Source organism: Sabethes cyaneus, chromosome 3, assembly GCF_943734655.1.
Source record: "Sabethes cyaneus chromosome 3, idSabCyanKW18_F2, whole genome shotgun sequence".
In the NCBI taxonomy this organism is placed as follows: domain Eukaryota; kingdom Metazoa; phylum Arthropoda; class Insecta; order Diptera; family Culicidae; genus Sabethes; species Sabethes cyaneus.
This window is the reverse complement of record NC_071355.1, coordinates 253,183,976-253,208,057: the sequence shown is the minus strand read 5'-3', so window position 1 is coordinate 253,208,057 and position 24,082 is coordinate 253,183,976. Positions and strand designations below refer to the sequence as shown.

The window sequence follows — 24,082 nt, the reverse complement described above, 5'->3', positions numbered from 1 at the left end:
CCGTTATTCAAGAGTTATCGTCATTTCAAAAATTCAAGAAAATTGCGAAAAAATCTGATTTAAAAAAATATCTGCGTAGGGCATTAAGTATGAAAAACGAAAAACAGGCTCTTTCTTACCCGGTGCTCCTCCAAATAATTATCATTTCATAAAAATCAAAACTTGAGCTTCGTTTGGGTGTACATTCGTGCAATAATGGTCATTAGCTTGATCGCATCGTTTTTACGATGTTGCCCATTAGAAGGTTAAGGTTTTTGAACGTGCAATGTTGTACTGAATTCAAAAATTTATACGGACAAAGTGTCGTTTCTGTGTAAATGTTTCATTTCATCAAGATAGTTATTTTTTATTTCTCCAGTAATAATTGTAGGCCACTTCGGTAATTTGAAAATTATTAGCGTCTCTAATAAGACTAATAAATTACATATTTATTTAATTGCTCGCGTTAGTCGTCGCGAGATTTGAACTTTTCATAATTAGTTTTTCCTAGCCTACCTTCATGCTTCTATTTTATGGCGACATTAAATCGGAGGAATTTCTCAATTTAACAACTCAACACCAACAGCAGATCACGCGGTAATCCAACCGTACTTTTCGATAAAATCGCCTAGAATAATGAATCAAAATAACGTCACACTCAATGCCACGTTTCCTCTACGCTTAAATACTTGGAAGTGAACTGCACTGATCAGCAGTAAAGTAGGTACGTGCTTTCGTGTCACAAAAACCGTCCCAGTCAGTCGTAAACACGTGCGCATGCGGCTCAAGACTCGAGACTCGAGAATAGATAGAGTTGTTGGCACAAGTTTTACGTTCTGCTGCCTTGAGCCACGACGAAATCAGCCACCACATATCGTCGTTCTGTTTGCCCCGCGGCCGATAACGCTCTATTCATCGACTCGTGGGGTGCATATTATGTTACCGAAATGAAAAGGAATCCCGTCGCCGCGCAGGGCCGCTCCGGTGCAGTACGGAGGTTAGGTCCATTCTGCGCTGACTGACCAGTGTATGCAGATTTTTGCGCTTTTGAAAAGAAACTGCACAAATCCTCAGAACAGTGAACAGGACGGACGGAGGAAACGAGACACCAGGAATGATATGAATAGAATTCTTGACAGGCGCCGCCGCTGGCCCGATAAGCGTGAGCTCTGCAATGTTGAACTCACGAACTTGAACCGGACTGTGGCTATTAGGCACCGGGAAGGGTGCGACACAGGATTCATGTGTGTATTTATTTCCCGTGAGGCGTGAACATTGCTGGTTTTGGGCGTGACCAGTTCAGTGCGGAACCGGCGGAAAAGGAACAACGGCGGTAACCACGATACGGTTACAATTGATTGGTCGTTGAGCTTGGTCACTTCTGGATAAGAATGATACCCACGGGCAGGACCGGTGCCAATTTGTGGCCCATTCCGTGTGGTGTAAATTGCGAGGAACTTCCAGACAACCGCGTCGATATGTAATTTTTCAGATCTTATCGAACAAACAACCTTTGTACTAATTTACGGTTACTGTCATGATTGCGGCTGCAGAATAAGAAACGTTCCGTTTTCAGCAACATTTCACGGAAGCTGACGCGGATTTATATTTTTTACGATAATTAGCACTTAGTATTCATTTGTTGCCGCTCGAATCGGAATGCCTGGAACGGGTCTTGAGAAATGAAAGAAACCGCCGCTGAGATTATTAATGGTTATGATTATAATTCGATACACCGGTCATGTTTTGTTCTGTTATTAGATTAGCAACATTTAATATGGTTTGCTAACCATTTGGCTTATTGAAAGTTCACTCCGTTGGGGTAGAGTTAACTCATTATTGTTGTTATTGTTTTATTGTGCAAAGTAAGGAAACATTCGCTTCAGCTTCAGGCGAGGCCAATTGATTGACATTCGACCGTACTTCGAGTAGATGTTTGTACCAACAAACAACAAATATAGCACGTTTTATTGACTCAATCGCATACTAATAAACCGTTCCAAGCATTCACATAACTTTTAGGATCATGCTGCATCACATTGCATCAGCGCTTAATTTGTTCCCGTAACGACGGAACCGCGGCGACACTCCGTTGACATCATTCGCATCAGTTTCCCTTTCATCGGTCGGTCTTTGTCACATTCCAGCCATGAAAATGAAACCTTCCTTTAACTTATGCTCTCGTGTGCTGTACGTGTGAAACAGGGAACGTCATCGACAGCCCGTGAATAAATCTTCGAAACAATTTTGCCTCACATTCCTTCTAGTAAAGCTCCAGGCTGACTGGCTGCCGTCCGGCAGCATCACTGCGAGGAAGAAGTCGTTGATGCTTGATCCAGTTTCCCTTGCTTTATGCCAAATACCTTTAGGCTGTGCTTTGGAGAACAATGAATCAATCAGTGTGACAATGCAATGGTGGTACGAGCTCCGTCTTGGTTCGGGAACATAATGATTTACTGTGACGCCTCACTTGGTACGAGCGCGCGCGAGAAAGGATTAGCGGAAGGTCCCCATTTGCATACCGAACCTAGCCTTGATATGGCGAAAAGCAGTTCGGTCCGAATTTCAAACTTTACGCCCTCTTCAGTTTTGCCAGGAACGAATGACTTGAGCAGGGTGAAAGAATGTGTCGATCCCGGAGTGTCCGGTAAGGCAGCGTACCTTCCAATTTTGTTTTATAAAAAGTTGTCTCATTAAGAAGTAAACTTGTAAAATCCACCTTTTTACAATTTCAGTCTTTCGAGTCGAAACAATAACAGAGAAAAAGTGTGAGGACAGATTTTTCGTTTGTTCCATTGTTCCGGACTTGGCGGGGAACGGTAAGGTTTAAGACCAATCAAGTAATTTTAAAAACTGTAACTCCCTACACTGGGACTCGTTGAACAATTTCCCAGCGCCTTGTCAAAAATAATGATACGTTATAAAAATGCTTGTATAAAAGCAATTTTTTCTTGCCAAAGATCGATTGATTAAATGGTTAACAAGTTCGAAGCAGTGCAATTTATTAGTTTTATCTCAATTGAGCAATCTCGATTGAACTGCAGCGATTCATAAGCAATATAATGAACAGATTTTATTGCATCACGTTTCTGCGAACAATGATTTGTTTTGCTCCAGTTCCAGCTGGACCTTTCACATGATAGCCGGTTGTATTTGAAATACTTTCCCATTGCCAATGCACACTTAGAAAACAAAAGTTTATGGGTTTTCGAACAACGTAAGCATGGCTTTTTATGCTTCACCATAAACGCGATTTGCCAGTTTTTCGACCGACCGACCAGCAAGTGTTAAGTTCGCTTTTGCCGATTTCGACTTCAAACAGTGTAAAAATTGTTCTTACATTGAAATTTTATCTATCAATGCACAACTCCGACAATTGAAAACCGATTTACATGTTCTAGTTTAGCATTTTTTGCATACATGAACGTGTTTTTCGATGATTTATGAGTTTGAATTCTGAAATTTCATTACTTGTGGTAAATTTTATCGCCTTTTAACGCGCCTAGTTCTGCGCACTCCACATTTTAGTCAAAACATCTTCCAGCAAATTTTTAACTTAATTAATACATCTAGGAAAATATGTGTACTGTACTTGTAGGCAATAATTTAAGAATGTTACAATTCTTAAGAAAAACATACGGTGCGCGGAATTAGGCACGCTTACGGTACTTGATCTTGTGCGGATTCAGGCTACGACGAGGTAAGGTTAAAGGCACACCCAAATGAAAGCCAAAAATAAAAATAATGATTGGCATCCATACAGTGGCATATATTCCACTCATTATAGGGTGAGGACGCCAGTATTAGACCTATTAAGAGGCTTATTTGAATGATTTGAGCTATTGATGAAAAAATTTGTTTAGCTGAAATGTAGCTTAAAATGTTATCTTTCAAATTTAAAATTTTAAATGATTTTTATTTCAAAAACTGAAGTGTAAATCCTACGTTAGGCCCACGGTCTTCAAATTAGTCCTTGAACCAATTCTCTCTATTGGTCCTATATATGTAGTTCGTTCCTATATTGGTCATAAAATTCGTCAATAGGTTGTAAAAAACGTATAATTTTCCATATTGTATTTATTGACGATAGTGAATGAAATTGAAACCGTGTATAAATAACCTATTTTTAAGTATTTAAATACAAAACACAGTTATGATGTGAACGGTTTATGAGTTTTACTTTGGCTGCAGTAGCGTTGAAGCCTGTTTTTTTGCTTTTGTTAAAGCGCTTTTTCATCTTGATAATTGGTTTTGCTGACGAATAGTTCTCTATGAACTTAAGCTCGCAAATTTTTTAAGCTCAAGATCCTTTTGAATAATACAGAAGTATCTCAGGCTTTACGGACATGTGCAAATGAAAGAATTGAACATTTTAAGACGAAATAAAACAACAGACGAGTAAACTGTTTTACTACTTGCGAATGAAAGAGACTTGAATTTAACTGCCGCGTTTTGCTTTGGTTTACTAATAGGACCAATATTAGAAAATGAGATAACTGGCGATATTGATCCTATAACAAAAGACTTAACAATTTTTATAAACTCATCTAGATATCTAGACAATTTTCATTGGGATAAGCGTACCGGATTAGGAAAATTCATATACGCAACTAAGGAGTGTGCATTATAATTGAAATTGAGTTTATATATCAAGCAAGTAAATCAATTAGGCGATTAAAAATCGTTAATCAAATTTAAAGTGAGGTATTTCAAATCGATGGTAAAACTTTGAAAATGCTATGTCAATTATGTTTTGAGTACTTTTTGATTGAAGCATGGATAGCTTATATTTAACGGGAAATTAGCAGTCATTAACTTTTCATCGGAGAGCCCAATTTCAGAAAAGAAATTTCCACGAACAAAATTTTTGTATCAAACAAAAAAAACTGCTTTTGAAATTTGCAGGTTCGATAACGACTAACTTCATGGTTTTGTTGAGAATAAAGTTGCTACTAGTAGGTAATAATCTGTTATGAACAATTATGAATCGTCGAATCGCGTATCTACTTTTGCTGTTGAACTAAATCCGACAGTAATTCTATCACATAAAATGTTGTTTACGGTGAATTTTATTATCAGTGAATTTTATAAGTATATTATTGACACTCTACGACCTTTAATTTAATAGCGAAAATAATTGGTCAATTTCATGCTCAAATGTTTACGTTGGCATCACTCCATATAAACGTCCGTTCTCTTGGCAACGTACAACAATGACGGTCGCGGATTCGGAATTGCAATCGAAACGAAGTGAAGTTTTTCCTATCAATTCAAGTTAACTGTTTGGGCAAAATCATTAAAATATCTTACTAAATTACTGCTCGGGTAGTAAATTGAAGTTTTCTGTGTCTCAAGTTAAGTTTCGCGAGTGATGTGACGAATGGAAAAATCGATGGCGAAAAAGTGAAAATATAGTGATGAATTTTAATTAGGCAGAAACCTCCATCTTTAGTGTAATTTATGCCCCAAAAAGTAATAGAACCTATAGAATGCAATGTTTAGTGTAATTTATGCTCCAAAAAGTAATAGAACCTACAGAATGCAATGTTTAGTGTAAGTTTAGTAATTTGTTGAACTGATTTTATTTTTTTGGATGGTTTCCCGAGTCTATGGGAGAATGCTGGTACACTGGAGAAAGGAAGGGAAGGGTGTCATACTGACTGCCATATATGTACTCTGACGACCTTGTCGTTAAGTGAGAAGCATGACATAATAAGAAAAGAATGAAGCAGATGAAAACGAAAAAACAGAAAAGGAAAAATAGAAAAAGAAAGGAGGAAAAACTGCCCTAAAATATGAAAAAAAAAACGGAAGAAATAAGACCAAAAACCGGACTCAAAAAAGAAAAACAAAAGGAAAATCAGAACTGAAAAGTGCGAAAAAAGAGACAGGAAAAAAGGTGAAAGAGGAAATAGTGGGCAAAAAAGAAAAGCTGGCTTGAAGAAAACCAGGATCATATCTCGACGCCGATATCTGGACGGTTAAAATTGCGTAAAATACCGCGCTTATTCTGAAAAAAGTGTAAAAAGTGACTTCAGTGTTTTTCTGTTTTTACTTGTCGCTTACTATTTTGCGATCCAACGTAAACTCTATTTTGATGAAAGTGGAAGAGCGTTTGGTGAGAAGAATGGTAGACTGGATGAAACTGGTAGTGGGCTTCCAACCCATAATTTCTCGGTTGGTACCCGAATGCTTTAGGTAGGTAATTAAACTCTACCACACCCATGTATTAGTCAGTTTTAAATCTAATTTTGTCCTTTCAATCTAACCATTCCATTTTCGCATACATACGATCTTCTCACCAAACGCTCCTCCACTTTAATCAAAATAAACTTCACATAGAAATAGCCCTAATTCAAAAATTCATACGTCATGAACCAAAAACTGGCATGAACAAATAAAAACCAATAAACAATCGTAACAGAATCGAAGGAAAAACGGTACGTAGAAAGAGAAAATATGCAGACAAAATAGGAGAAAAATCGTAAAAGAGGCAAGAAAGAGAAGACGTGGCAGATAAAAAGGGAGAACGCAAAAGAAAAGAACAAAAATGAGAGGAAATAAGGTTAAACGATTGAGAATTTCGTCGTTCGTTGCAAGAAAGAAAATAAGGACAAACTGGACAGAAAGGAGAACAAACGGAACAAAAAAGAAGAAAAGCAAAGATAGAAAAGGAAAAGAAAAGTAGAAAATACTGACGAAGAAAAGTTAAGAAACGATAACAGAAAATAAGGAAAATGGAGAAAAAAGGCCTACGGTTAATAAACGGGATAAAACAGAGAAGAAGCAGAAGCAGGACAAAATAAGAGAAAGAACGGAACAGACGAAAATGAAAAAATAGAAAATAAGCTAACGGAACAGAAAACATAAAACGAGACAAGAAAGGAGGAAAAACGGACCTGAAAACATTAAAAAAACGGACGAAAAAAGACAAAAAACCGGACAGAAAAAGAGAAAAAAAGAGGAAAATCAGGATTGAAAAAAGCGAAAAACGAGACATAAAGGAAAGTGATAGAGGAAACAGCGAGCAGAAAAATAACATAGCTAGAGAGAAAAAAGGAAAACCGATAGAGGAAACGAGTAAAACGGAAAAAACCGGTTAAGCGTGATATAAAAGGAGAAAGATGGGACTTAACAAGAAGAAAAGAAAAGCAAGAAAAAAGCCAAAGAAAAGGGTAAACGGGACGGAACACAGAAAAACAGATGATAAAAAAGACCGGAGAGTCACAAACAGAATAAACGTTACAGAAAATAAAAAAACAAAAAAGGAGAGATAAAAAAGAGTAGGAAAAAATCAAAATTGAAACGAAAAAAGGAGAAAGGCTGAGAAAAATACAAAAAATAATGAGAGGAAAAACAGGGTAGAAAATAAGAAAAATTAATGGGACAGTAAACAAAGAAAAACGAGACAATGAAACAGAAAATACAAGACAGAAATAAAACGAAAGAAAAAGGGAAAAAACGGAAAAAAGAAAAAGAAAGGGGGTAAAATCCGGACTGGAAATTATAAAAAAGGAACAGAAAAGACTTCGTACACAAAATACGTAACGCTTAGAGGGAAGGGAGGGGGGTCGAGTTTGCGTTATTTCTTGTCAGACCGAGAAGAAGAGTCAGAAGAATAGTTACGTAACAAAATTATGAATATTTTTTTGAAACGGTGGTTCTACAATCGATGATGGGACGGCTGGGGAAAGAAATGAAGAATTTTTGAATGGAAAAGAAAGAGTGAAAAGGTTAGGGAGGGGGGAGGGGTTATTGGTAGCTACGCTTAATAAGTTGTCGTTGTGACTCCTACCTTCTGTCCAATGCTGAAAGGTGCATGAGTCGAACCAAGCTATAATCTGAGATTATAACCGGATTCGAACCCACAACACCCGCCAGGGCATGTGGTTCGCTGGTACTTGTACCTTTGAACCGTAGAGGCGCCGGACAAAAGGAGACTGCGCAACTCCCTTATTAAGCTAGCAACATGGGTTGGGCTATTTTTAGACACAAATTGTGCCTCTTCCTCCGTCTACCGTAGAAACCACCGACCGAGAAATTTAATCTAACCTTGTTTTTACTGGCAGAACGACGACACTATGCATGCCCTTGCGACTTACAGGGTGCTGCGTGTGACGCTGTTCGTCTGTCAGCGTGTTAGCCGCGATTCTCAGCGCGGGTTTTCGGAGAAAGGCTCCGTTCCTATGAAATAGACCAAACCCCATGTTTTTAGTCTTGACCTTGAAATGCGGTCAGTGCGGTCCAAAATCAGGTGCAAAACAAAGCTTTGCAATGGCTGCAAAGTCTCCCAGTCCGCCTCGAGGTATGATGCTGGCCCAATAAGCCACGCGTCGTAGGTTCGAATCTCGGCTGGGAGAGGCGGATAGAGTCAATAGGATCGTAGCAACTGGCCCTGCAATTGTCCTGTACCCTAACAGCTGGCTGCGAAGTCTGTCGTATAAAAAACAGAAAGTCAAGTTTTGATAATGGAATGTAGCACCTAGGCTTTGCTTTGCTTTTTTTTAGGGCTGCAATGGTGCTTGTAGCAAAAAGAGCGCTCTTTTGGCTGATAACAGAGTAGCAGTCTTATAGCGCTGTGTATAAAAAAATTTGGCAATAACAACTAATTCTACAAAAGGCACATACATCACGTTTTCAAATTCTGCTTGGCTGAGGGGCAATAATCAAAAGAGCAAAATCGAAAAGGGTTCCGTGCCAAGAAAGTTGGTTCCATTCAATTGCCTACTGCCACATCGATTCAAATCTCCACAATTTATAATTGATGATTGATCTCTAATCCTATTCACTTACGAAAAATTGCCGACAATCAGTTGGTGAGAAAAATATGATTTTTTTATGTTCTCAAATACGCTCTCAGTATGGTTGTTCATCAGTGTCAACAAACCAAGAAGGTATTTTGCTATCAAACGGTAAACAAGCATGATTTTTTTTTACAAAAATGGATACTAAAAATCATTGCTCGATCGAAATAAAAACGTTGTTCGAGTAGCATTTGATAATTATTATTATCAAAAGGGAAAGTTATCTAAATATATTCGCAAGTTTACGACACCAATTCTGATGCAACCAATAGCTTTAGGCGGCACACGGACAGGATTTCAAAATGTAAATAGTTTCAATGAAATGCAAACCTAATGTGATAACATATGTGCTTTTAATTGCAACTATTATCAAAGTGGCGAAGCTATGAAAAGTAATGTCCTGCAGCATTCGTACGCTAATTGCTCGTTCTTTAGTTACACTGTCTTTTAATTGCACGTCCACTAATACAATTAACAGACAGTGCTTTTAGTCCACGAAAGGGCAACTAAAATCAGTTATCTATCAAATTACCTAGGTCCTAGGTGATTACTTAAAATAATAATGCAATGCTGCCGTATAAAAACTTTCTTTCTATGTACATTCCATAGATAGGGAAATAACGTCTACAGTGAGACGCTTTTTTGCAAAAATTTCAAATTTTTATTTGTTAAACTGGTTAATAAGCTATTGGAAATTCTTCTAAATTAAGCTAAATTGTATTATTTATAAGGAAAGTGCCTTTTATGAAATAAATTAAACTAAAATTTATTTACTTTGATTTATTAGGTAAATTCTACATTTAATTCAAGGTTTTTTCTTACCCTTTATTATTATGATTTAATGTTTCATTACTTTATACTCCGTATCTCATTAGTCTCAAATCTTGAAAGCCATACAAATTTCGTTAACAACCCAACCGTAAAGAGGCTGCATACTGATCGCCTTCTTTCGATACCGATACCGACTACCCAGTTCCCAACCATTCACCACCGCAGGTCAAAGGTTTCCGTGGTCATTCATGAAACCAAAAAACCCAACTTTAGCATTAAGCAGCGTGAAATATTCTATTCACCTCGGGTAAACAATAACGATCGATAACAATGACGAACAGAATACGAGAAATAAAAAAAAGTGAAAACCAAATGACTCTGAAAGCATGTTCAGTCAGTACTTCAAGCAGTCAACGAGCGGTTAATGAATGTAGCGAGAAATAAACGCAACCATTTCAAAACAAAAAACCATTGGCCAATGAATTGAGCTGTTAATGCAAATTTATACCCCCCGACCGGACTCGGGACCGGACTAGGCGACGCAGTTTTCATGCTGAGCAGCTAAGACAACAGCAACAACAACAACAACAGCGACGACGACGAAGAGTTAAACACGGTTGGTTAGTTTCGGAATCGAATCGAATCAAGCCTAATTCAATCGATAACTATACTTTAAAGTTCTTCCACCGTCAGGTCGCGTCGCGTCGGTCCCCCCAGACACAGTGTGACATGTTGTACGATTCCGCGATCGACAAGGAAACGTCCCACTGCGAATGTGTGTGGTCCCCTGTAGGCACCCGCCCCGAGAACCGGCAGTCAGCCAGTCAGTCAGACCTTTGCTCGCATCAGAGAGCGCAGCAAAAAAAAGCGGAGATTGATTCAGTTCGAATCCGAGTGGGCGTTTTGACTCCACGGTTAATTAGCGTATGTGGGACTGATGATTTCGAATTTATAACCTGATTGTTTCGTGCAAGGTTCTGTTCTGTTTCTCACGGTTTTGCAAAGTGAAAGGTAAAAAGGTAAATTTGGTTTCTTAAGAATATTGGAAGGGAGAAATGAATTGGGAAGAGATAAAAAAAAGTCTTCTTACCTGCACTGGACAGAGCGGACATACTGGTGGCGTGACTGGCCTCCGAAACATCGCTCATCGATCCGAGCCACTTGAGCGTTTCCGTCGACGAAGTGCTCTCGGAGCTATTGTTGTCCGCGATGCTATTGTTCGATGACGACAGATGCTGAAGATCCTGCTGGGACCAGTTATGCGCCGATCGGGAAAGCAAGAGGTCACTGTCTTGGCGTAATCTAAGGGAGAAAAACGAAAAGAATTCTTTTAGTCACTTAGTGGTCAAAATTAAAAGTGAATATGTAAATCTATGATTGAAGTATAATTACTAGCAAGGATTCGTGGTGCTAACCTTTCATTGAAAACTTGTTTTCAACAGCAGAGAAGCCCCGCTAATTTGTGCAAACTCTGGCCTGAGACGCCACTTGAAAAAAGGCAAAAAGGTTAAAACCAAACCGCAGAACAGCAGATGCAAATCGGGTCACGCGTGCATCACCATAAAATCAGCTGTGGTTCGACTGCTTGCCCCGAAAACTGGGTCAGACCACACGGGCAGCCCAACGAACCAGTGACACTTTTCCAACTCTTTATGAGCCAACCTTTCCAGCCAGCACAGCAGCGTTCATTATTTCCGTCCGCTCTCCTGAGATCCGCAAGATTAAATCCACGGGAAAAGAGCACTAAAACCTTCCAAAGCATATCTTAATGGTTATGTTTATGGGCTTTGGAGTGCCCACGAACTGAAGACGACATGAATTTGCCCTTCCGATGAACTACGGCGCACTGGGACTGGAACAGGGGCACGTCACTCGGTAGTTCCCCGCGAGATGAAGTTACAACATACACACGAACCAGACGACAGACCATGAAACGATAATGATCATCACACGATCATCGATGATTTTTACAACTTTTCGAATCTAACACGGAAAAGGTAAATTAGTAGGAAGGGCCACAGGAAGTGATCAAATCACCCATCAGGGCGGACATACTCTGTGTGCAATCTATATTTTATCTCATCTAATTGCACTCAACAAACTCCATCCACCAATTATAGAAAAGAAAAATCTCTCTTGCTAAACATTTTTACGACGTTGCAGGCAGACTGCCTCCCAGCGGAAAATCGAACCACAAACAGTGTCCATCTGAGCGTGATGGTAATTACTTTTTATGGATAAGTCAGTTACATTTCTGTGGGAAAAAGGTCGGAAAATACTCCAACTACAGTCGTCGCCTAATGATGCAAATTTGTGACAATTATCGATGCGGCAATTTCTCTAAACCCGCGGTAAATTTGACTCCTCTGGCCACCAATCCGAACGAGCGAGCGAACGAATGAACGAGCGATAACTAGCGGAACAACTTGACCTTGGGCATGAAACCGCTTGGCGATCATTTTACGGCTTTTTTAACGGTTGTCGTCATACGATTGTTGCACCCTGCTGTCTCGGTCACTCCATCGATCGCGGCGGATTAGGTTGACGCAATTTCTCCAGCAGCCAGCCAGCCACTTTTCGCTCGAAACAAGCTGCACCCCGCATTCGGGTTAGCTTTAAATCATTGTACGATTTGAATTGGGGTTTGGTTCGATCGTGTCATCGATCTGCGACTTAAACAGCCATGAAATCGGAGCAGTTATTTGATGAACTCACTTTGCAATCAAACGGTCGTAAAGAGTTTACAGTCAATGAATGTTGTTGGATTGATGCATGTTGCAATGTTGTTGGATGAGTAAACAACTTTTATTTTAAGCATTCTATTTGATGTGGATTAACAATAATCCACAAGAAAATAGGAAACAGAAAACAGAAAACAAAAGGCAGAAAATAAAACACACTTTTCTTCCAAGGGAGCCTTTGCTCCGCGATGCTTGGTTCAAGAATTATAAATGCATTATTTATAATTAGCTATGTCTAGGAAAGTCGAAAAAGTTCCACAAAGACCACTCGATCCATTTAGTAAAACAATTTAAAATATTGCCCGTATTAAAATATATCAATTAAAATCGGAAATCAAAGTTGCTTTAACTAATTAATCATTGTTTAAATGTTTCCACAAAGAAATAAAATTTAATGTACATAATTAGAAATTCAATCGGAAAACTAAAGTTGCAGTGGGAAATCAGAAATTGCAAAGTCGGTAGCCAGTACTCAGTAAACCGAAATTGGGAATTGTAACTCTGATAACGAAAATCAACAACCAAATTTAGGAAATGAAAACCAAAGCTGTAATTCGGTTATCAAAACTATGGACTCTAAATTCTAAAAGTTGTATTTCAGGAATCAAAAAGTCAAAAAAGCGGCGTCTGAAATAGTGAGTTTAAGTCGAAATTAAATATCAAAACCCAAAACTTCAGGGAGCATCAAGTTGATTAGGGCGCAATCAAGTTTTTGACATTCGATAATCATATACCTAACGGAAATTACACGCGCGAGGTTCCTAGGTAACCGATTTCACGACTCGAATGCACGAGATACCTCGCTTATAACGCTTTAGTATAAGTTTCGGTTTGTAAACGCGTCATTACAACGCGTCGATTCAAAATGAGCTTCAAAGACAACCACTGTCGGAAAAATGCAACGAGCGAGGCACGAAAGCAAACGATGCTAAAATGCCATACGAAACGATACTCAGTATGTTAGCACCAGTTCTATGAGACTAACCTGGATATTCCAAAAATATTCCAAAAATGAAAAGTCAGTTTTGTAGTCGAAAAATTAACTTTAAACGTTTCTAAAAAATACATAAATCGCTATAACGAAAAAAGGGTGGGTCAAAGACTAGATAATTGTATAACCTTTTAAACAAAAAAAAGAAGCAAGTGAATTGCTTGAACCTTATGTGTCCATGTCCGCCGGTCCGGCAGAACAAAGGGATGAAATCAGAGATCTCCACTGCTGACGGTTACCCGCCATGGCTTTTACCTGTCGCCAGGACAGGTTCTCGTCTACAGCCCGGATGTCGTTGGCTAAGCTCCGTCGCCATGAGCCTCTGGGTCTGCCTCTTCTACGCTGTCCTTGTGGATTCCAGTCGAGTGCTGCTCTGCAAACCTCGTTCGCTCCTTTCCTCAAGGTGTGTCCGATCCACTTCCACCTACGCTCACGAATTTCTGTGGCTATCGGCCGTTGATGACACCGACGATGGAGCTCCTCATTGGATATCCAATTATCAGGCCACCAGGCACGAATAATATATCGCAGGCACCGGTTAATGAATACCTGCAGTTTTTGCGTTGTCTCCGCTGAGACGCACCACGTTCCGCAGGCATACAGCAGTACGGATTTAACGTTTGAATTAAAGATTCGGGTTTTGGTACGTAGAGTGATCTGGTGTGAGCGCCAAATGTTTCGCAGACCTGCAAAGGCACCCCTGGCCTTCCTGATTCGTGTGGCTATATCAGTCTTGGTACCACCATCGGGCGTTGTTTGGCTACCAAGATATTGAAAGACGGCTACCTGCTCAACTTGTTGTCCCGCTATTGTAAAGTTGGTGGAATTGTCAGTGTTCACTACCATAGACTTAGTTTTCGCTACATTGACTGTGAGACCTGCTGCCTGGGAGCTCTCGGAGAGGTCGTCTAACTTGCTCTGCATATCGTTTCGGCGTTGTGCGAGCAAGACAATGTCGTCGGCTAGGTCGAGGTCATTTAGCTGCTCCATCGTTAGAGAATTCCAAGGCAATCCTCTATTTGGTCTACTGTCAATCCTCTATTTTGTCTACTGTCCATAACGATGAGAAACAGAAGCGGTGATAAAATGCAGCCCTGTCTCACGCCAGCAGTAACCCTTATGGGGTCGGACAAGACGCCGTCGTGCAAAACCTTGCACGAGAACGCCTCGTACTGAGCCTCGATGAGATGGACTAGCTTATCTGGAACTCCTCTACGCCTAAGTGCGCCCCAGATGTTTTCGTGGTTGAGTCGGTCGAACGCCTTTTCGAAGTCAACGAACACCAGCAGAAGAGAGTCCTGGAATTCGTTGATCTGCTCCAATATAATGCGGAGCGTTGTGATATGGTCTACACATGATCGGCCAGCACGGAATCCAGCTTGCTGCCGCCGGAGAGTAGCGTCGATCTTCTCCTGGATCCGGTTGAGGATTACCTTACAGAGTACTTTGAGAGTACTACAGAGCAACGTGATGCCATGCCAGTTACCGCATTCCGTTAGGTCTCTTTTCTTAGGGACTTTGACCAATATGACCAATATGACCAATTGCTTGAACCGTTGAGATATTTATGTTACCGACTTTGAAGACCTAGTTTCGAGAAAAATGGCGTTGAAGTTTTTATTCGCTGTGTATTCGCTCCAGACATGCGCGGTACGAGCTGTAGCTTCAAGCTGTCATTTTTGGAAGTCATCCAAATGGTTTCAAACACATATGCTCAAAATGTTAATCTTTCGTTATAATCAATAAAAAAAATCGATTTTTCAGAATCGAAAAAGTATTCCAATAAGGGCGTTTGACCGCCTTAATGAAATCACTCGAGATCGTCCTCATTGGAAACGTCCTTATCAAATACCGACTTATTCGGGGGGACTGCTGCATATGTTTCGCCATAACTCTCCTACGTCAAATTTGGCATACAAGTTCTTTGACGTAATAGAATCAGCACAGAGGGGTGGGATAATCTCTAACAAGATTAACAAAGGGGAAGTTTACATAAGTAAAGAGGCTGCGTTTCTCTTATATTTGGACCGACAGAAATTGTACAAGCGGTTAAATGGCAAGAAGGAGGCGAGTCCGAAAGAATCCATCCAGAGGAAGGAAAAAAATAAGGGAAAAAGACGGTTTCACTTTCTTTACCAGGATTTTAGACGACAAAACAGATGTATAAGTGGCTGTGCGACAACAAGTGAAAGCTGACCAGGGGAGGTAGGGGGACTTGGGTAATAAGGGGGGATGTGGTGACGTCAGACTGAGAGGAAAAAAGTCATGTTCGTAGTATCATAGCAATTTCCAAAACGAAAAGAGATGTAAAAAGTATATAACATGGGAAGGAGGTCCAAATGAGGAAAGAGGGCTTTGTTTGCCTTGTTTTTTCTAGCTTCTACCAGCCGAGAGCCGGGGTGGCTTTTGCCGTATTAAAAATTCCTCTCCATTGTATTCGGTCCTGAGCTACTCGTCGCCAATTCGTTGAGCGTCTCGACACACGTAAGTTCAACCTGACCGAATCACCTAGCACGTTGGGCCCCTCTATTTCTGGTGCCGCTGAGGTTCTTAAAGAGAACTGATTTCACTGCACAGGCCGGCCAACCGTAATCTCTTAACTTTCACCAGATGTACGATGGGAATCTCTCCAAGTAGTGCCTGCAACTCGTGGTTCATACGCCACCGCCACTCTCCGCTATCCGTTTGTACTCCGCCAAAAATAGTTTGCAACACCTTACGTTCAAATACGGCAAGTGCACGTATGGCTTCCGTAAGCAAAGTTACTGTCTCAAGTCCTTAGAGAACTACCGGTCTAATTAGCGTTTTGTATCATCGTCAGCTTTGTTCGGCGGCGTCTGCTCCTTGTCTTACAGAGGAAAAAATGGGCTCGACTTCCAGCTTGAATGCGTCAGTAAATCTCCTTACTCGTATTATTGTCAGCGGTGACCAGAGATTCACCAGTTCATCACCATGAACAGTCACCGTCCGTGGAAAGCAAACGTTGCTTTCTCTGAAGCCTCTTCCTACCATATATTTGGTTTTCGACACATTGATTTGTAATCCTATCCTCCCGGCCTCCGTTTTTAGTTTGGCACAGATTGCCTCCGCCGTCCCAAAGTTTCTAGTAATGATGTCGAGGTTGCCTGCGAAGGCTCGGAGTTTCGATACCTGCTCGCCGGATCATACCTTCAATAGCGATAATGAATAACATACAGGACAGTCCATTCCCTCGCAGCAATCCTCTGCGCGATTCGAAAAGACTCCAGAGTAGCTTTGATCAGCCGCGTCAGTTCGTCCGGAAAACCGTACTCGTGCATTATCTGCCATAACTGTTGGCGCTCGACTGTATCGTATGCTGCCCTGAAATCCACGAAAATATGATACGTGAGCACGTTGTCCTTCCGACATTTCTGGTGGAGGATTTGGCGGAGAGTAAAAATTCCGCCTCAATTAAGGCCGTCTGGTACTGTCCTTCGAATTTTCTTCCCATTGGAGATAGACGACGTAATAAATGCACCTTGTAGCCGGAGTTGATAAGCATAATGCCTCAGTAATTATGTTTTTCGAATGATAAAATTGCTAAAATATATTTCAGTAATTCATCAATCACTCAAAGCAATATTGTAGCCCTCATATAGTCCAAACTAAAGTGAGATTTTAAATTACCATTCTACTTCCATTAAAATGATGTGCTCAAGAAATGCTTTGACAAGCAAAAATTGAGCGAAATTGAAATAAATGTCATTTTTTGACGATCTCACGTTTTTGACGAAAACCTGTGGGACTTTTCATTTTAATTATGTTAAATGTTCTTTTTATACATAAAATCATTTTATGACTATTTCATTATATTTTGGCACAGTCATCGGCCATATTTAGACAAGATTGCGTACAAATGGGCACACCGATAGCCAAAAAATTCGAAATCAGTGAAAAGCTTGGTAGGAGGATAGGTTTTGCTAAGCTGAGGTTTCCGGAATTGAACAATATGGACGGCAGAAAAAGACTGCAGGTTTTACAACTGTTTATAACTTTTATAAAATATATATTAGATGCCAATAATCCAATGTCCAGTGAAGCATTAAATTTTATTTTACATTGTACACTTCACTAGTATAACACATTCATGTATGCAAGTTTAGAGTTCTAAATAAACGTCTTTACAAAAAAAGCGTTACTGTATGAAGTTCATTTTGCATTAGCATACAACTGATTCAAAGTTGATTTTTATTTGAAAAAGCACTTAAATTGCGCTCAAAGGATACTCGAAAAACTCATAAATTGATGCATTATAGCTCAATAAAATATTGCTATTTTGCAGAAACTGTGCCAAAGTCATTGATCTGCGCTGTACTCATTGCCATCGCTTCGTCCGGTTTTCAATGCCGGTAATGGGGTTGCCAATAAACATAGTTTACATATATTTTTTAATATGCACAGTAATTCAACGACAGTGTGAATAATATACATTTTCGACATTTTAGAAAACAATAATGGTTCGTAGGTACGAATTGTTTTTTTGCTAAAATAAAATGTATAACTTTCAAATTCCTTGAATCTGAACTAAGATAATTTAATCCACTAACCTTGAAATTGAAAGCCCGCCCATTATCTTGTATCAATACTAAGTTGTAAATGATCGATGAAAGCTTAGCTTTACAACCGAAATACAACTTTAACTTGTCATTCTGGTTGAAAATATTGATGCTAGAAATAAAACATTTTTATAACATCTTGTTTTCCGTGAAACTTTAAAATTCAAATACAACTGTTTTCTCTTTCTGACTAAGCAAAAAGGGATAGGGATTTCCGTCGCGAAGACAAATTTACAAATAGCTGGGGGATAAACGGGGAGGGGGAAGAGTTGACAAGGGGAGTAGAGACGTTCGAAAGAAATAAAAGGGTTTTGTTTCTTGCATTATGAGAATTTTCGTTACAATAACATATGTCCAAGTGTCTAAAAGACAAAGGGGCCCCCGTAAGATCGGGCACTCAGCTAGTACCATAATAAAACCAAGAGGTAATGAATAATACCGAGATAAAAACTTTATTAAATTCAAATAAAACTAAGCGGCTTCAGAACGTGTCTTAGGAAGCCTAGTTTGAGCACGTATAAGTTGTAACAGATCGTATCACGAACCACTATGGGCCAGAAATTAAAATTTCGGGACAAAAATATTTGTGGTTAAACAGCATGTCTCAACTCAATGTGGTCTTCGGCAACTTTTTGAATTGAAAATTGATGCATATTTTGAAGGGGTCGTCCAATATTTGTGTGTTACTTTAACAACAATTTAAGTAATAACTTTTTGAATAAATTTTTTTTCGCCTTTTTGGTTTCAAAATATTAAAGATAAACCAATTTCAAGTAATTTTTCTGAAGATATGAAACTTCTACCTTTTACCCATTTTCAGCAATTACATTTCTTCTTGTAACATGTTTATTTCAACAGACAGCTCAATGTGATGTTCTAGAAAATATTTTTTACATAAAAGAGGAATATTTTTGCTGAAGACTGTTTTGCTTTATATGCATTAATTAATACGATATAACTGATTTTAGGTTAAAAACCATCTGATGAAAAATCCGAATATCTTAGCCATCTGCAAGTATCTGCAATTAGTTTGCATACCAAATTGTAGGGAATTATAAAAGCTATCTGCCTAAATGTGTATTTCAGAGAATACCGGGGAATACCATGGCTGGGAATAGCTGGGAATAGTGCGGATTTTCTTTTCATACATTTCATAACTTAATAAATATGCGTCCTAGCGTCAAACAGTCTTCACAGAAAATATGTATTTCAACATACGAAATAACTTTGTAGAACATTTGAAAGCAACAAAATAATCGTTTGCAAAGTTATTGAGTGCAATTGATTTTTAAGTGCTCTTTTTTAACACATCATTATATTTCGTAACCGGTAAGAGATAGATAGTTAGTTTATTCAGCCAAGTTGCTTATTTGAGTATTTTCTGCAACTTTTGGAGCAAAAAACTTTTTTTTGAAATTATTTAAGAAAACAAAAGTTTGTATCACCCTAATAGGTGAATTCATGGTCACCCTAATAGTGCAGGAAGATGCGCTATATTTTATTATTTAACTTCTCCGAAGATACCACCCTTGAAAAAATACACATTTTTCATCAAACGGTTTTAGCCTAAAAACAGTTATATCTTATTAATTAATGCAGAAAAAGCAAAACAGTCTTCAGCAAAAATATCCTCTTTTATGTGAAAAATGTTGTCTAGAACATCACATTGAGCTGTCTGTTGAAATGAATATGTTACAAGAAGAAATGTGATTTGAGAGGTCGTTTATAAACAAAGGTCTATTGCTGAAAATGGGTAAAAGGTAGAAGTTTTATATCTTCAGAAAAATTACTTGAAATTGGTTTATCTTTAATATTTTGAAACCAAAAAGGCGAAAAAAAAATTATTCAAAAAGTTATTACTTAAATTGTTGTTAAAGTAACACATAAATATTGGACGACCCCTTCAAAATATGCATCAATTTTCAATTCAAAAAGTTGCCGAAGACCACATTGAGCTGAGACACGCCGTTTAACCGAAAATATATTTGTCCCGAAATTTTAATTTCTGGCCCATAGTGCGAACATAGTCCGGAAACAAAGAAACGCTCAAGAAAGCTGCACGAAAATTTGCAGTTGCATCGACGTATGGATAAACGTACTACAAGAATCATTTTCGGTCAAATTTCAGTCGGAAGACTGTAAAACTAAATAAAGGTTAAAGTTTCGATTCGCAAACTGGCAGCTGAGGACGAAAAAGTGATGTCATATATCATGTTTGTTTTGAGCTACGCTAACCCGTTCCATTTATCTCAGTAGGTATTGGTATAACAGATACAAGAATCAAAGAATGTCTAACGAAGGTCTTTGAGTTTGAATTGAAACTTGAAAATTACCTACACAAAAATAAGAAGTCAAAATCTGGAACTGTAAATCAAATGTCTGAGATAAGATATGTCTGAGAAAATCGGATAACTTGAATCAGATACCTTATATCACGAGTCTGGAATATGAAATCGCCATCGGAAATTGTTTATCAGAAATCGTAAATTGAGAATCAACGAACAGTAAAACTATAGATATAGAAGATTGCTTTGATTCCTCAAATGGAAATCAGATATTACAGGCGATTCAAATGTTGAAGTCAGATATAAGGCCTAAGCTAATAAAAATCTGAAATATAAAATGGCAATTAATTGGCCAGTAACGAGGTAAAAATAGAAACATAATTTGCAATTGGAAACTCACATTTGCATTACAAATTTGATTTTATCTAGATCATATGAATGAACAGAAAATGTATCAACTGTGTTACATAAGCAAATGTCAAACAGTAGATTAAATCTCAATTTAAACACAGAACATGTCAGTTATTTCAAACCAAATAACACACGGCCAGAGTACCATTTTTCGTAGTCAAGCGGATAATTTATTTTATAAATCATTGCTGTTGCTCTCCTGTGTTGTGTTGTGCAAATTTTGTATGGGTTGGCACTTCATAAAACACATCAGCGAGTGACACACATACATGACTCACACATCGATTGTAGCAGCAGCGCAGGGAAAGTACCGCAGGCAGCCGCTCTGGGCCCGCAAGTTTGCATTGCTCTGCTTGATTCGCGAAAAGTTCGCGAAAACAATTTACACCAAGTCAGTCGTCATTTGAACAAAGGACCAGGCAGCGGGCAGGCCGGCTGACTGGCTGGCTGGCTGGCATATTGAACCTGCTGACGGCAAATATTGACATGCAGGCAATGAATTTGGTAAACATGGCGGACAATCAGCTCGCGACGATCGCAACCAACTGCGACATCCATAAATAAGGAAGGTAAATAGGCTGCACAGCGGAATGGTGCGGATTATGAATTGGCTTGAAAAAAAATGAGAATAATAATAATAAAACGGTGTGGAACTTAATCTGGCGGTACGATCGGACAATGCTTGTCGGGGTGTTATCGTACGGTTAAAATCTCTCACAGTCGAAGCACCAAAGAAGTGTGCAAACAATAAATATTGGTATTAACAATAATGGATTCAATTGTACGGTCTGATGATGACCATGTAAGGGTGCCAATAGGGAAATTTATTGTACAATCTATAATAGTACAACTCGCAAAAAGAATTCATTTTATGCGTGCCTATCGAAAATTGACAATACCGGTCCAACATGTCGAGGACCGTTCTCCGCAAGAGGAAAATTAAATGCCAAGCCTTTCGAATGACGTCTGCCTCCTCAACACGGATGCAAATTCCTGCGGTAGCCGCAGGAAAATAAAGTCATTCCTGTGTCTTGTCTTGCTGGGTATTGCACTTTTGAAGTGAAATTCTCCCCGTTAGCCCGTTTCTCCGGTGTGCATTCATTCGGTGCTCTGATTGCAACCACAATCAACGAAAGTGAATCTTGCTCCTCCGGAACGAAGCGAAACAACATTTTCCCATCGATCGCAAATCACGATCGGCTGCTGCACACACTAACAAGCACCCACAATACCTTCCATCGGTCGCGTTGGTTGGTAAGACTGTCGGCGGAGAGTGATCGCAGAGACATATAAACCAAACAAATAACAATCGATCGTTAGAGAACCATTTTCGGACGACGAGGAGCCTGCGGGAAGGTTTAGATGTTGTTTCCGTGATGATCAAACGAGATCACTTTTTGCGACTGTCCAAAAGTAACAATAGATCACGAACATCCTGGCTAATGGGGAAGCTTTGTTTTTGTCTACGGGGCTTACCAGGTTCTAGTGGTATCACTTTCACTTACGGCTTAAAGTCTGTCATCGATCTTGGAGGGTCGAACCGGCCTGAAATCGAGTACAAGCATAGCTGCCACGTGCAATTACCCTCCGGGGAGTCAGTTTCGTTTTCATCGACGGAATGCTATCAGCCGTCCCCTTCGGACGACCGGTCGATTCTCAACTCGCTCGCTGTTGACTGTAATCGATCGAGACATGAAACAGTTTCCCTGGGCCGTGCTGCTTCGCATCGCACCGTTACAGAAGACTGGCCCAGAGCAGGCGGTTCCGCTAATTACAAAATCGTAAGCCGTCACTTCCCCGCCCGTCGTGGGGCTGTCAAGAGTGGTTCAGTGTGATACAAGGCTGTCATCGTATTGAACTTCCGACTTTTTTTGCCGCAAATCATTCTAAATCACGATCAAATCACGATAGGAAGAGCTCAAATTTCCACATCCGAATGAAGAAACTAACTGATGACCCTTCGATGATTGTTCGATATGCTCGGACCACCACCGGCGCCGCAGGGGAGCCTTAGCTCGCTTGACTGAACGGTCAATGGCATGCAAGTGAAGTACGTCCAAGCCAATTTCCACTCAGCTGCTAGAATGGTTCAGAAGCAACCAACCAACCACCCACCGCCACGCTTTCGGTTGTCAGTATCGTCCGGCGCTTCGCTCATAACGAGTACCTACCACTCATCGGTGCTACTTTTCAGCTTAACTCTATTTATTAGCATACATATATCCAATTGGCATTTCGGAGTCCGGTTCGTCGTTTTCGATATTTAGACTGACTCCGGCTACCCGGGCTTACGGTCAGACTAGCCCATATTTACTTCAAATAATGAGACAAATCAATTTTCATTAAATCGAACTTTTCCAGGCGCGGGTCTTGCAAGCGGGGCTGGCAATCTAACGCGAGATTGAATGGCACTGATTACCTACCGAGTTGAGAATCGCTGTCCGAAGGCACGGAAAAACTGCAGGCAGAAAAATACAAAACAAAGCCCAATGCAATGAGCGCACAGACTGTCGATCGGTAGTACCTAAGTCTTTGGTTGCTTTTTTCGCATTTCCGATCGGAAGCATTCCGTGTTTTTCGACGGGTTGCTGATTGTGTGCAGTGGGGAGTGGCGGGTTGGAAAACAAAAACGAGGTCAACGTGTCAAATCGATTGATCTTTTTCGCTCGTGCTGCTTGCTTGCTTGCTTGCTCGGTCTTGCAACCGACTGGTGAACAGGAAAGGAACGAACTCTAGTCTAGCAGAATGTTTCTCCAGTGGTTGTTGCTGCATGTAGTAGAGGATCAACAGCCAGTCAGTAGGACGGAACGGACCGTAGGAACGTGACTGCATTTCGCCGGATTCGGCTTGAACGTAGCGCACCGTATGTCAAAAAGGTTTGTTTCCAACGTTGATGGTCAGAGATCAAAGGTCTGACTGCTACTGGAGATTTTCCTGGCGCTAACCCTTTTTCTTAGCCAAGATTAATGGGTGATGGGAACGCCCTCCAGTCGGAAATCTGATCGATGTTTACTGATTTGTTTCGTGATCTACTTAGCGCCAATTGGGTGGAGCTGGAAAAGTTCAACCATTCATTACCGCATTAATGGGGTTTCCTACCAAAACGAAATCCGAGCCGAAAGCGTGTTTTAAGTTCAAATCTGGATCAAAATGCGAAACATTTGCCTTGCGCTGCGAGACCGAAAAGGGCAATCCGAATCCATTATACAACTAGCAGCGGTGCGGTCAACAGCATTAGCGATTGTGAGTCGGTTTCAGTTGATCCAATAAAACCCCCCGAGAGACAAACAATGTTTTCATTTTACTGTAACAACCACCTACCAAACTACAATAGAAAGGCTATATGGGCGCACAGAAATTCCAATTTCCACTCGAAATTTATTCTCAAAGGAAGCCAACAGCGTTTTAAGCCTAATCAAAACCCGCCCGCCTTTGACATTCATCGAGGAGATCGTGATTATGCCACCAGCGCGCAGGGCTGCTGGCGCGAGCTCGCGAACTCCACGACAAACCCGCGAATTGT

General features: G+C 39.9%; 1 protein-coding gene across 4 annotated transcripts in view; it reads right to left on the bottom strand.

The window, feature by feature from the left end:
• Positions 1-24,082, bottom strand: part of LOC128744285 (protein Shroom) — a 407,780-nt gene that overhangs the window by 218,034 nt on the left and 165,664 nt on the right. For all 4 annotated transcript variants that reach the window (XM_053841143.1, XM_053841145.1, XM_053841146.1 and 1 more), the window contains one exon: positions 10,645-10,856. In XM_053841143.1, the coding sequence (XP_053697118.1) occupies positions 10,645-10,856 (212 nt within the window). The remainder of the gene's footprint in view (positions 1-10,644; positions 10,857-24,082) is intronic.